At 46.5% G+C, this 14192-nt stretch overlaps 1 protein-coding gene across 2 annotated transcripts in view; it reads right to left on the bottom strand.

The window, feature by feature from the left end:
* Clic5 (chloride intracellular channel 5) overlaps positions 1-14192 on the bottom strand; it is a 184691-nt gene that overhangs the window by 107053 nt on the left and 63446 nt on the right. The window contains exon 1 of one of the 2 annotated variants that reach the window (XM_004653045.2): positions 4981-5427. The exons of the other annotated variant lie outside the window; for it this stretch is intronic. Within the exon in view, the coding sequence (XP_004653102.2) occupies positions 4981-5046 (66 nt within the window). The 5' untranslated portion in view covers positions 5047-5427. Of the gene's footprint in view, positions 1-4980; positions 5428-14192 lie in introns of those variants that run through there. 2 annotated transcript variants of the gene reach the window in all.

Raw genomic sequence — 14192 nt, 5'->3', positions numbered from 1 at the left:
CATGACTTAACTTGTGCCCCGTTCCACTGTCAGAGCTTTTTATGGGTCACTCAGGAAAGGAAAGGACTGGTTATTTCCATCTGACAATCAGGAGGACTGTTCATCCCCCCCCCCACCCGCCCCACATACACATAGAATCCATGACTAATTTGACTATTCTAGAGTGCCGTAGATAAGCGGCTCTGTCCATCAGCATTTGTTAAATGTCACACACTGAGTTAAGCTCTGTATGAACAACACCTCTGATCACAACCCCCTGAGGCTACTAGACATTCAGGAATTTAGTCTATACCAAACACTGCTATTTTAGCTGTAGCAGAAGCAATGTGCTGCCACACCCATCTCTGATCATACCTTGCACTCTGCCTATCAGGTCTGCACAACGGAGTCAGGGTAGGAGGTGAAGAGAAGACTGCTTCCTGACCCTATCCATGGACACCCTGATGTCGCTGGGCTAGGAAGTGGTCAGGCTCAGGAGTTGTAAAATCTCCCTAACTGATGTTGCCAAGGTTGACAACCCCCAGTTTCTGGTGTAACCCCCAAGAAATGCCTGAGGGAATTTATCCACTGTGGCCACTCCCTTTTGGTGGCTTTGTGTATCTGCGTTTAGGTGGCGCCCAGAGCGGAGGACTCTTGGGACTGTCTTGATCTCACATGCTCAGCACATCCTGTGTTTGTCTCCTCCAACTGCTTTCTGTTTTGCTTTTACTTCCTTGCTCCTGCTTCTTTCAATAAACCCCACACACCACCATTACGCGTTCCCTAACCTGTTACCCGCCCTTGATCAAAGTCCAAACTAGTCCCCCACCCCACCCCGCCCCCCACCTGCCGCCGGGCCCTGTGATCTCATCCACTCTCAAAATATCACTTCGGGTGAGGAAGGAGCCAGGCTTTTGTTCCCCAAGGGAAACCAGGGACACACCGATCTAGTGAGGTTCTGTTTGTCACAGGACTCTCACCAGGATTGATTATAGCAATTTCCCTTTACAGACCACTTGTACCTACATGCTTCCATGGGATCCGCATAGCCAGGCTGAGGTAACAGCACTTTCCTAACCAGAACACCACCCATCCCAGACAAGCCTGACTCATACCTCTTCTCCCGGGCTGAGTGTTAGGAGCACCTAAGGTTCACCCTCTGCTCGGCTGCGGCAGTGAACCATTACTATCATTTATAACCACACTCTCGTTTATGAGGAGGCCACTGAGGTTCACAGACGTTAAATAACTTACTCAGAATCATTTTGCTAATGAGAAGCAGCGATATGACTTGGATCTAATTTCCACATCTATGCCCCCATTCATGAGCATTAAAAAATATTTTATTGAGCCAGGCGTGGTGGCGCACGCCTTTAATCCCAGCACTCCGGAGGCAGAGGTAGGAGGATCGCCTGAGTTCGAGGCCACCCTGAGACACCATAGTGAATTCCAGGTCAGCCTGGGCTAGAGTGAGACCCTACCTCGAATAGCCTATATATATATATATATAATGCCTGGCCTAAAGAAATATTTTTTAATTAAAAAAATATAATATAAATTTCCATCACAGGTGACACATGAAAGCCTAATTTGTCAATATTAAATACAAGCACTGACCTACTGAGGTTTGGTAGGGGGGAAATGGAACAGTTAGAGTTTCAAGTACTGGGATTGAAGACTGGATCTCAGCGCTACTTGCTGCTGCCTGACTCCGGGCTTTCCCCACATCATCTCTGAGCACCTGTTTCCCTGAGCAGTTGAAGGGGAGCCAACGTCAGCGCGCCAAGTGCTCTGGCGACAAGCCTCACAAGCTACCTGGGGGTCAGGTCAACTGTTTGATTCATTTTTCCCCCCCACAAGTGAGACAGCCTTTATGAATAAGGCTGTGAGGCACGAGTGAGATAAGTTATATCAACATGATTCCCTGGTCCCTGGAAGCCCACCGCTGTCAGTGTGGTAGCAGTAGCGATGGGGCATTGACGCAGGACGGGGGTCATGAGTCCTTGAAACTCCGTTGGGTGGCCATGGTGGTTTAAAGCAGTGGGCCAGTGAGGCTGGGGAAAAGTGCTCGCTTCATAAATCTGACAACCTGGGTTCAGACCCCCAGAACCTACGTAAAGCCAGATGTGGCATGGCATCTCTGTAAGCCTTGTGTGCCTGCTGTGAGAAAAGAGGCCGAGGCAAGAGAACCCGCAGAAGCTCACCAGCCAATTAACCTGACATACGCCACAGTGCTCAGCGACAGACACCCTGCCTCAAATAAGTCGGAAGGCAAGAACTGACATTGAACTTGTCCTCCGACCACCCATTCACACATGTGCACGTACCTTCCCCCGCCCCCCACACACAAAGAATTGGTGAGCCAATGAGTATGCTGACGGGTTGGAGAAATGACTCAGTGGTTAAACACACTTGCTTGCAAAGCTGGACAGTCTGGGGTGGATTCCCCAGTACCCACGGAAAGCCAGATATACAAAGTGGCACATGCGTCCAGAGTTTGTTTGCAGTGGAAAGAGGCCCTGGTGCGCCCATCCATCCTCTTTCTCTCTCTCCTTCTCATATGCACAAATAAAAAGAAATAAATTTTTTTAAAATTTTATTTATTTGAGAGAGAGAAAGAGGCAGAGAGAAAGAGAATGGGCACTTCAGGGCCTCCAGACATGGCAAACAAACTTCAGATGCATGCATCCCCTTGTGCATCTGGCTTACCTGGGTCCTGGAGAATCAAACCAAGATCCTTTGGCTTTGCAGACAAACACCTTAACCACTAAGCCATCTCTCCAGCCCAATAAGTTGTTTTTTTTTTTTCTGATAAGTATTAATTTTAAATGAGTATGCTGAGTTGGGGGAGTTCTTTGCTATGCCTATGTGAGATGTCATGGATCAGCTCACCCTGTCCTGCAGAAAGTACACTGCTATCCAAAACCATCAGGAAAAAACGTTCATTTTTATGGGAATTAGAAGCACAGAAAAACTTCACACTTTGGACAAGTCTGATTGCTTCCCTAAGAGGACAGGTTCAAAGCCTGAACATCACCCCATAATAGCCTTCGCTTGTCTCTGCAAACTAACTCAAACGGAAGCTCAGAACAGGGGTGGGGGGGGCTATCCAAACAGCTTTCAGTGTGTGTCTCTGCCATATATCTGCTCTTAGAGCTGGCCACTGTGGATTCCTTAGCTCATAGACAGTGTGGTCCCTTTAGGATCCAAGCACGTGACCATGCAGGCAGTTGAGAATGTTTTGGGGACACCCGGAGCCATGCAGCAAGCTCTTTACACAAATGGGCAAAACCTCTGCTGCTGCTGCTGCCAAAGTGGAATTCCAAAGCTGCATCTAAAATTGGTCCCCACACCTCACCTCGTTGTAGGGCAAAGGGCTCCCTGGACTCAAAAGAGCCAATTTGTGTAAGAAATATCTCCAGGGAACCCGACACCTCGAAACTTCCACTCCCAGGGAATCTGAGTTCAGTCCGAGAACAGCTTTCTTAAGGAGACTGTGCTTTGTGAAAACTGCCCGCCTCCCCCCTTCACCCTATGGGCTTCAAACCTGCTCTTCAGAGTTCAGGGCACACCGTGTGGCCCCCTATGGTGGGAACCCACCCAGCCTGGGGAGGGACTAAGACCTCTTTCACTACCTAGGTCTGTTAGTGGCCTTGGGGAATCCTGCCCAGGAAAGAACCAGATACCCAAGGAGGGCACAATAATGAGAATGCAGGTGTCACTAAATGACAGGTGTAACTTAAAAAAAAATAAACAAAAAGAATGTAAAACAGGAGAGATTCAATGATCTTTGTGGCAGAAGGAAGCAACTACAAGTCTGCAAGTCTAAAATAAGTTACAAACTGGTTTTATGCACTTTTTAGAAGCACAAGGAACTGGCGATTAAAAGCTTGTTATCAAGGTATATACAGACCCTGAAATTTCTCCAAAAGAACTATTACTGGACATAAGGATAATTTGCATAAAATAGCATCTTTCTCTTTCCAGGGACCCTATATATGTCTTTCAAACCGGTTCTGTTCCCACCTCTCCCTAGAGACCCCATGGACGCTTCTCTTCTCAGCAATCCGAAAATTTCTAGGAAAACTGCACTAGAAGCTTTTCTTCCCACCTTGTGAAAGGCGCTCAGGTGACTCCCCTCCCCCAAGACCTGGCCACTCTGCACCGCCCAAGGCCCGCTCTCGCTCTCTCTTGTCGCCTCAGGTTTCCAGGTTCCTGGCTTCTGCAGTGTGGCACCAAGGAGTGATCAAATGTTTCTTTCTGCTCATGCCCAAGGACCAGGCCTCCATCCTTCCTCCTGAAGTTTGCAAAAGAACTGCAGGCGCTCTGACTCCAAGCAGCTATTGACCAAGGACCAGGTGATTAAGCTGAATTTTGCACTGCTCCCTGCTGCAAGGGGCCCCCGGCTTCATCTCAGCCTGCTTTCTAACTGTCACTTGAGACTGCTCGGCAGTCATTAATGACAATAATAATAACAGAGGGACATGGAGGGTTTCTGTGCCCCCCCATCTTAAAAGTCTCAAAGCTAAGGACTGCTTTTGTGACTCCCAATAAAAGAGAGAAGGGGGACTTTTAAGAAATACTACATATACATATACATATATATATATTTTTTTTTTCTTTTATTCTTTCAACAGTGTTTCTCTTCTCTTCCCCCTCTGCTGGGCAAGAAAAGTTCAGTGGTCTCACCAACTTCTTATCCTGTCCCTCTGCCTGGGGATGCATTTCAGGACCAAGCTAACACCTGGCCTGGTAGAGCTGGGGGTGGTGACCGGCTGTCCGCCCGTCCTACAGTGGGTTAAGGATGGGTCACCTTCTCCAAAAAGCGTCTCCTTTGGGACCTCCCCTGAGGGCCCCTCCATCCACCCCAAGCAGGTACCCAGGGGACCACAAAGGCCCCCGGCTGCGCTCCCCAGGGAAGGTCGGTCCTGTCATCCGAGCCGGTCTGGAGGATTGATGGCAGGTCCCCACGGACACACGGACACACGGACGCCGTCCTACCTTCACAAAGAGCTCGATCTCAGGGTCCCTGTCGTTCCCATTCGTTGTGACCACCGAGTCTGTCATACCGTCGGTGCCCGGGGCCACCGTCCCCGGCCAGAGAGGCGCCACCTCGGCAGTGCTCCAAGCCCTTGTTTGCAGCAGGGGGCCCTCTCCAATCTCTCTCTCTCTCTCTCTCTCTCTCTCTCTCTCTCTCTCTCTCTCTCTCCAGCACGGTGTTTAGTTAAAATATTTTTTTTTCCTTTTAATCTATTTGTCCAGCAGGGACAGCGATGTCCGAGAGGTCAGCGTCCCAGGTGATCACACGCAAAGGGGAAGGCTGCAGGAGCTCGCTCGCGAAGCTCTAGGAGCCGGGGCGAAGCGGGCTCGGGGTTTTGACCACAGGTTCCCCCCGCCCCCCCCACCGGAGCAACAAGTGCCGGGCCGCCCGGGAGGTGTCACTGGATCCGCCGCCGTCAGCGATCCGCGCAGCGCCGCCGCCGCCACAGCGCCCAAAATAGCCCGTGGCCGCGGGGCGGGGTCACCGGGCGGGGACAGGGGGGCGCTGGCACCCTGGGAGCTCGGCCTCCGCCGCCGGGCCCAGCCGCCCCCACGAACCCCCCCCCCCCCGGCCAGGGCAGGAGATAGCACCGGGCAGACGGGGCAGTCAGCAAAGGCCACAGGTGGTGGCGGTGGTGGGGATGGAGGAGGTGAGAGTGGGGAGGTGTTGGGGTGGGGAGGAGGAAGAGGAGAGGTGATGGCTGTCAAGTTTGGTTTCTTTAAATGAAAAAGCACGCTCTGGCTAGTCCTCACCGACTTGGAAAACTCTTCCTGCCCTGGGCCGGGGAGGGAAGCCGAGAGCCCCGGCTGCTGGGCACAGAGAGAGACAGAGAGCATTTGCCATCCTTGTGCCCAGCGGGTGGAGGAGGAGGGGCCGGGCAGGGGCCGCCGTGGGCAAGGCGGAGGGGTCAGCCAAGAGGGTCAGGTGCGCACTTGGAGCCCTCCGGCTTATTTTTATCTTATTTTGAGATTATTTATTTATTTATTTATTTATCCATTTATTTGTTTATTTACTTGAGAAGGAAAGGGAGAGAGAGAGAGAAAAAAAAGAGAGAGAGAGAGGAATGCCAGGGCTTCCAGCCGCTGCAAATAAACTCCAGATGCAGGCACCATCTTCCCTATCTGGCTTAAGTGGGTCCTGGGGACTCAAATCTGAGTCCTTTGGCTTTGCAGGCAAGCTCCTTAACCGCTAAGAAACCTCTCCAGCCCTGTGTATTTTTTTAAAACTGTATGCAGCTTTTTGAGTTTGTTTTGTGAATTTATTTATCGTAGAAGTGGGGAGGGAGAGAATGGGTGTGCAGGACATCTAGCGACTACAAACAAACTCCAGGCGCCTGCGGCACCTTGTACATCTGGCCAACACGGGCACGGGGGAAATCAAACCTGGGTCCTTAGGCTCTGTAGGCAAGTGCCCTAACTCTAAGCTCTCTCCAGCTCATGGCTAATTTTTTTTTTTTTTAATTCTCTCTCTCATTCTCCTCTTTTTCTCTCTTCCGCAGTCCCTCTCTCCTCTCCTCCCTCTTTTCCTTCCTTCCTCCCTCTCTTCCAGGCTGGCCTTGAACTGATCTGATTCTTCAACTTCCATTTCCCAAACTGGGATCACTGGCATGCACCATCACACCCAATATTTTTTTTTTTTCTTTTTAGTGAACTATAATACACACATGTAAAACAAAATGTTCCTATCTCAGAGGCCAAGTTCAATGAATTTTCATAATCTCTGACCAGCACCAAAGGAAGAAATAAAATGTTAGCCACACCCCAGAAATTCCTCCAACTTTCCTCTCCGCTTCTACCTGGCCAGGCCAACAAGTATCCTGACCTAAGAAGCCCTAGGTACATTGGTGGGGGATCGGTAAGGTTGGAGTTAGCGGGTGGGCAGTGGTGAGGTTCACACATTTTTCCTGGGCTCAGTTGTACGCCATCCATTTTTTCTTGGCGCCAAACCTATTTGCCCATTCTTCTATTGTCAAATATGTGCACCGTTCCCGGTTGATAAATACCATGGATACTCGTGTTCTGAAAGTTCTATCAATTATCCTTTGGTTAGATCCATGGGCACTTTTCTCCTGGTTACATACTGAGGAGGGCTGGTGTTGAGTTGCGGAGCATGACACTGTTCTTTGTATTTTAATTTTGACAATCCCATGCATCTGTATAACATATTTTAAGTATATTCACCCCCATCCCCTCTCACCCCCATTCCATCTCATCTCTGTCCCAGTCCTGCCAAACCCCTTCTTCTGCCCAACCAATCTCTTTCCCACTTCAAATGTCACTGTTGCTGACAAGCATTGCTGTATGGTTTTCTGAACTTTTTGTACTAAAACACTTCTCCACCCTTTGTTTCTTTTTCTTTTTTCTTTTCTTTTCTTTTCTTTTCTTTTCTTTTCTTTTCTTTTCTTTTCTTTTCTTTTCTTTTCTTTTCTTTTCTTTCTTCCTTCCTTCCTTCCTTCCTTCCTTCCTTTCTTTCTTTCTTTCTTTCTTTCTTTCTTTCTTTCTTTCTTTCTTTCTTTCTTTCTTTCTTCTTTTTTTTTTTGAGGTAGGGGCTTACTCTAGCCCAGGCTGACCTGGAATTCACTATGCAGTCTCCGGATGGCCTCGAACTCACAGTGAATCCACCTACCTCTGCCTCTCGAGTGCTGGGATTAAAGGCGTGTGCCACCATGCCCAGCTTTGTTTCTTTTATAAGTTGTTGCTAAGCAGTTTGTGCCCAGAAGCTGGTCAACTTATTTTTGCTTTCCTTGACTTCTTTTGAGTTAACTGCACCATACTGTGCCTTGTCTTATAAATATATATTTAACTCATAGCTTTATGAAAAAGATTAATTGCTTAATTAGAAAACACGCAGTTGTATTTATGCGCCAGCACTCATGTGCTGAGTACTTCAAACATCTGAACTTTTAAAAACCTTTACAAATAGGATTATTAGCCTGATTTTGAAACTGAGGCACAGTCATCAAATTTGGGAATAATCAAGTCCAGGTTGGAACACGTAAGTTGGCCTCTAGATTGGATCTGAAACATCCCTCCATGTCCCATGTGTTAAAGGCATGAATTCCAGACCATGGCACTATTTCAAGGTGGCAGAACCTCTGAGAGGTATGGCATAGTGAAAGGAGATTGGGTCGCTGGGGGCATAACAGCAAGGGGGATCAGGGAGCCTTGCCCTTCCTCTGTCTTTTTACTAGCCACAGGGTACATGTACTCCCCTACCAAACACACACACACTCACACACACACACATACACGCACGCACGCACGTATTCCTCTCCTAATGTACTGCCCCACTATAGTCCCAAACCAATGGGACCAAATGGCCAGGGACTAGAACTCTCTTTTAAGTTGATAATCTCAGACAGTTGGTCTTAGTGACAGAAAGCTGACCAGCGCAGAGGCGGTATTTATTTGTACTAGTTCACAGAGTTGAGGTGGGGAGAAGGAACCAAAGGCTTTTTGGCTGAAATCCCCTGAATGATCAGACATACGGCCAGTGAAGAGATCAGAGGGTCCCAACCGCCGTTTGTGGCAAACTACTCCCCTGGAGACTCCAAGTGCAAGTATGTCCTCATTGACAAAAGCGTCACCATGCCTCACCTGCAACCCTGTGGGTGCGTTGGAGCTGAATCAAGGTTAGGTTACATTGTCCCCCTCCTCCTGCCTGTCAGGCTGACATCACCAAAGCCTTTAGACAAATGGTCACCTTCACAGCTGAGCGTTCCACGCCGATGACCGCATACTCTAGGAAATGACCAATGTCACAGAGGGAGATGGGCCTTCACTGCATGATGTTGACTCATTGCCTCCCTGAACCAGTGTGTGGACCACATTTTTAATAGCACTATAGCAGAGCAAATAAAATTATGCACATAAAATGCCTTTGAGGATTATTTTTAATGAAAAATATTTGTGGGAATTTTGCATCATTTCTTTGGCCATGATCTCAATAACATGTGGTATCAGCTCCCATTTCTTAGTCTCAAACCTGGAAGAAATAACTTTGACCTTATCTTTCCCAAATATTAGAAAAGAGGAAGGCCCCTTTTATTAAAAATTTCAGTTTTGGGGGGCTGGAGAGATGACTTAGCGGTTAAGAGCTTGCCTGTGAAGCCTAAGGACCCCGGTTCAAGGCTCGGTTTCCCAGGTCCCACGTTAGCCAGATGCACAAGGCGCACGCGTCTGGAGTTCGTTTGCAGTGGCTGGAAGCCCTGGCGCACCCATTCTCTCTCTCTCCCTCTATCTGTCTTTCTCCCTGGTCTGTCGCTCTCAAATAAATAAATTTTAAAAAATGAACAAAAAAAATATTTGAAAAAAAAATTCAGTTTTTTTTTTTTTTCCACTTGTTTTGGTTTTTCAAAGTAGGGTCTCACTCTGGCTCAGGCTGACCTGGAATTCACTATGTAGTTTCAGATTGGCCTCGAACTCATGGCGATCCTCCTACCTCTTCCTCCCTAGTGTTGGGATTAAAGGCTTGTGCCACCATGCCTGGCCAAAATTTCAGTTTCTAAACTCATGATGATTCTCCTACCTCTGCCTTCCAAGTGCTGGGATTAAAGGTGTGCACCATCATGCCCAGCTTACATATGTATGTATGTATGCATGCACGGATGTATGTATTTATGAGAGAGATAGAAACTGAGAGAAAAAGACAGACATGGAAATAATAGTATAGACACCCCAGGGCCTCCTGCCTCTGTAAAGGAACTCCAGATGCATGTGCCTCTTTTGCATATGGGAAATTGAACCAGGGCCATCAAGCTTTGCAAATCCTGACAGCCCGGGTTTGATTCCGTGTAAAGCCAGATGAACTAAGTGGTGCATATTTCTGCAGTTTGTTTGCAGTGGCAAGAAGCCTGGAGTGCTCATACTCACTCTCTCTTTCTGCTCTATCTCTCTCAAATAAGTCAATAAATAATAGAATGAGTTAAATGTAGTAGCAAGAATATAGGGCAACTATAACTTTTTTTTAAAAATTATTTATTTATTTATTTGAGAGCAACAGACACAGAGAGAAAGACAGATAGAGGGAGAGAGAGAGAATGGGCGCACCAGGGCTTCCAGCCTTTGCAAATGAACTCCAGACACGTGCGCCCCCTTGTGCATCTGGCTAACGTGGGACCTGGGGAACCGAGCCTCGAACTGGGGTCCTTAGGCTTCACAGGCAAGCGCTTAACCGCTAAGCCATCTCTCCAGCCCACAACTATAACTTTAAGACGTTATTGGTAAGAATACAAAATCATAGAGTTGCATTGGACAATAGCTGTGAAATTTTATATGAAGTCAAAGCATACTTGCTGTATGATTCCCTATCTTCTCTCGAATATTATAGTTATTATAGGATTCATTTATCATCTCACATATTACGCTAGAGAAATGAAAACGCATGTTTGCTCAGAAACCCATCCATGACTATTTATACAATATTATTTACAATGTCTGCAAACTGGAAATGGCCCAAATATTCTTCAATGGATAAATGAAATAAACAAGTTGGAATTCAGATGTACAATAGTGTCGCACCTAGCAATAAAAAGAAATAAACTACTGAGGTATAAGACTTACATAAATCTCTACTGTACAATGCTAAGTGACAGAAGACTGCTCTGCCACAGTTACACATTGTATAGCTCCTGTCACATGACTTTCTAGAGATGAAAACAAAGGAAGAGTTGAGAGCTCAACAGCACCAAAGAGTGGGTGGGCAGGGTTTGGTTGCAGAGGGGTGACAAGAAGGAGTTTTATTCAGGTGCTAAAACAGGTGTGTATCCTGTTTCTTGTGGTGCTTTGTACTTCTCTATGTGTTAAAAACATCTAGGTCTGCATGCCAAAAAGAACTCTGGAATTTTCTGGATATCAACATAAAAAGCAATCAAAATTCTTAATATTTTCACAAAAAATATGTAACGTTTCTAGTTCCATACTCCCTTCCCGTACCTTTTTTTGTTTCAAATCTCTCCTCACCATTAACTTCAAGAATGTAAAAACACATCTCTAGGGCTGGAGAGATAGCTTAGCGGTTAAGGCACTTGCCTTCAAAGCCAAAGGGCCCAGGTTCAATTTGCCAGAACCCACGTAAATCAGATGCACATGGCACATGAATCTGGAGTTTATTTGCAGAGGCTGGATGCCCTGGCATGCCCATTCTGTCTTTGCCTCTGTCTCAAATAAATCAATAAATAAAGAAGCTATTTTAAAAATACACCACATCTCTCTTGCTCAAGGCCTAGTGCTTCTAGTTATGGCTGATCAATGCAACAGAACAAATTTTTATTAAAAGAAAAAGCAAAACAAAACAAAATAAGATGAGAAATAAGGATGCTCCTTGGAGGAGATTATTCCAGATATTCTCACCCTACTTAGCACAAGAGTATAAGAATGTTGCTGGTCATCAACTCCAACTTCCGTGGAACTATTGGTCTCTCGTTGTATCCACTCACTTTGCAGTTACATTGTATGCATGCATGCCCATGTGGGTGCCCGTGGGTGAAGGTGGGTATGTACATGACGCCAGAGGACTATTTCAGGCACGATTCATCTTTTTTGATACAGGGCCTTTCATTGGCCTGAACTTCTCAATTAGGCTAGGCTGGCGGCCACTGAGCCTCAGGAGTCAGCCAGTCTCCTTTTTCCCAGCCCTGGGATGACAAGCATAGGCCACCATGCCCATTTTTTTTTTTCTTTTTACATAGATTCTGAGGATCAAACTCAGAATCTCATGCTTTTAAGACACTGACTGAGCCAACTCCCCAGCCCCATTTATTCATGTTTTTAAAAGTAAATACTGGAGTTGGATTGATGGCTCAGCTGTTAAGACGGAGCTTGTCTGGAAAGATACCCAGTACTCAAGTAAGCCAGATGTACAAGGTGGTCTGGAGTTCATTTGCAGTGGCTAGAGGCCCTTGTGCACCCATTCTCTATCTGCCTCTCTCTCTCTCTCACACACACACATAAATAAATAAATAATATTTTTAAAACATGAGAAGTGAACTAGGTTGTCTCACCCTTATATTTTGTAAAGAGGATCTCTGACAATCTCAAGGGATGGGAGGTTTGGTCTGAGTGAACTGCCAGATGTTGAGGGTAGTTGCAAGAGCACAGGTCACATGTGTCCCTGTGGGAGGACTGATAGGCTTTGGTGAAGGGAGGTGAGACCTTGAGGGATCACCATTGGCCTGAGGTCATAGGTTGGGCTGTGAGGAAAACTGGGGCTGGTTGCTACTTCTGTTTATTCCTTTATAAACTAACGTGGCTTGGGCGTGCCCAACATCACCAGTGAACTTTGTCCCCACAACAGTCTGCCTATTTATGCCTCGCAGAGGGAGAGGCCTGGGAGCAGGCTGGATTAAAACCAAGAGTTCTTGTCGACAGTTGTCATTCATTTCACTGGTTCACTCATTACTCAATCCTTTATCCAGTGTCTTGGCAATGACTGCCGTATGTCAGACACACTACACACTATCCTTCCAGAGCTCTGCGAGAATGCACAGCGTGCCTTTCCCTTCTGATGCTCAGCGTCTTAGATCTGCATCATTTCTTTGTGGATTAGTGTGATAAAGTTACACAGTAATTACTCGCTAGTGTGATAAAATACATGAAGAAAGCAACTTAAAGGGGGAAGGGTTTTATTTTGGCTTCAGTTGACAGAGAAGGATAGAAGTAATCACGTCATGGTGGCTGGAAAGCAGAGAGATAGAGAAAAGAGTGAGAAAAAAATACTGGCTCCAAGGCCATGCCCCTAGTAATCTACTTCCTCCAGCTAGATGCCATCCCCTAACGTTTCCAGAACCTTCACAAATAATGCTACCAGACGGACACCAAACTTTCAGTACATGAACCGTTCAAAGGGAAACTTCACAGGGGCTAGAGAGGTGGTTCAGTGGTTTGGTTCAGTGGTTAATGCACTTGCTTGTAAAGCCAAATGACCTGGGTTTGATTCCCTATTAGCCATGTAAAGCCAGATGCACAAAGTGGCACTTGCATCTGGACTTTGTTTGCAGTGGCTAGAGGGGCTGGTATGCACTTTCTCATTCACCCTTTCTCTCTGTATCTCTCACTCTTGCTCTTCCTTCAAATAAATAAATAAAATATTAAAAACAATAAAAACAAAAGGAAACTTCATATCCAAACCATAATAATCTGCCCCTTGCCTCAAAAAGCTTTATGTTCAGGGCAAGAGAAATGGCTCAGTAGATAAAACACATTCTTCATGAGTACCTGAATTGGGATGCCTAGACCTCATGTAAAAAGCCAGAAGCTGTGATGGGCTTCTATAGTCCTAGCACACCTATGGTGAGACAGAAGGCAGAGAAGGAATTTACTGGAAAGTCACAGATCAGTTAGCCTGGCAAAGTGAATGGTGAACAAGAAACTCTGCCTCACATGACGTGGAAGGCATGGATCACACACCCAAAAGTTGTCTTCTAATCTCCACACATGTGATGTGGTATACACATGCCTGCCTTCACACAAATGGACACACACACACACACACAAAGACTTAAGTCCACATCACAATTCTTAAACACATCAGTCCATGTTGTGATATGAATGTAAAATGTCCTCCAAAGACTCGGGTGTTTGAAAAGTTGATCCCTACCTTGGCCGTGCAGTTTTGGAAGGCTGTGGAAACTTTAGAAGGTGGAACCTCATTGGGAAAAAAGTGGACCCCATGTGTGCCAGAGAAACAAGGTGACGCAAGCTCAAAGTTGCACTTGCACATTAGGTGGCTGATCCATCTGGATTGCGTTTGTAGTGGCTGGAGGCCCCAGCACACCAGTTCTCTCTCTCTCTTGCTCTCTCAATAAATAAATAAATGAAAAAAGTGGGTCATGGAGGACAGCCCTTGAAGTCTTATAGCCTGGTCTCATTTCCTGTCTCCTACGCTTCCTGACTGTGCGTACGCTATGATGAAAATGGCCACTAATCCAGTTCCCAGTGCAGCTCTTATTTCCCTGTGAAACTTTAGTAGTCTTGACCTCTACATTACCATCATCATTCTGGTTTCCTGAGCTCCCACAAAAACTGCCACTTATGCCCAACTTTACAACACTCCAGCTTTCTCCAGCCTGTGTCACCAAACTGTTCCATATTCCTCCTACAAACCAGTTCCAAATGCATCTGAACCACATGATCAGGAATATTCACAGCAAAGGCCCTACATTTATAGTATCAGT

Source organism: Jaculus jaculus, chromosome 8 (assembly GCF_020740685.1).
Source record: "Jaculus jaculus isolate mJacJac1 chromosome 8, mJacJac1.mat.Y.cur, whole genome shotgun sequence".
Classification (NCBI taxonomy): domain Eukaryota; kingdom Metazoa; phylum Chordata; class Mammalia; order Rodentia; family Dipodidae; genus Jaculus; species Jaculus jaculus.
The sequence above is the reverse complement of the archived record's forward strand: the minus strand, read 5'-3'. Positions and strand labels throughout refer to the sequence as shown.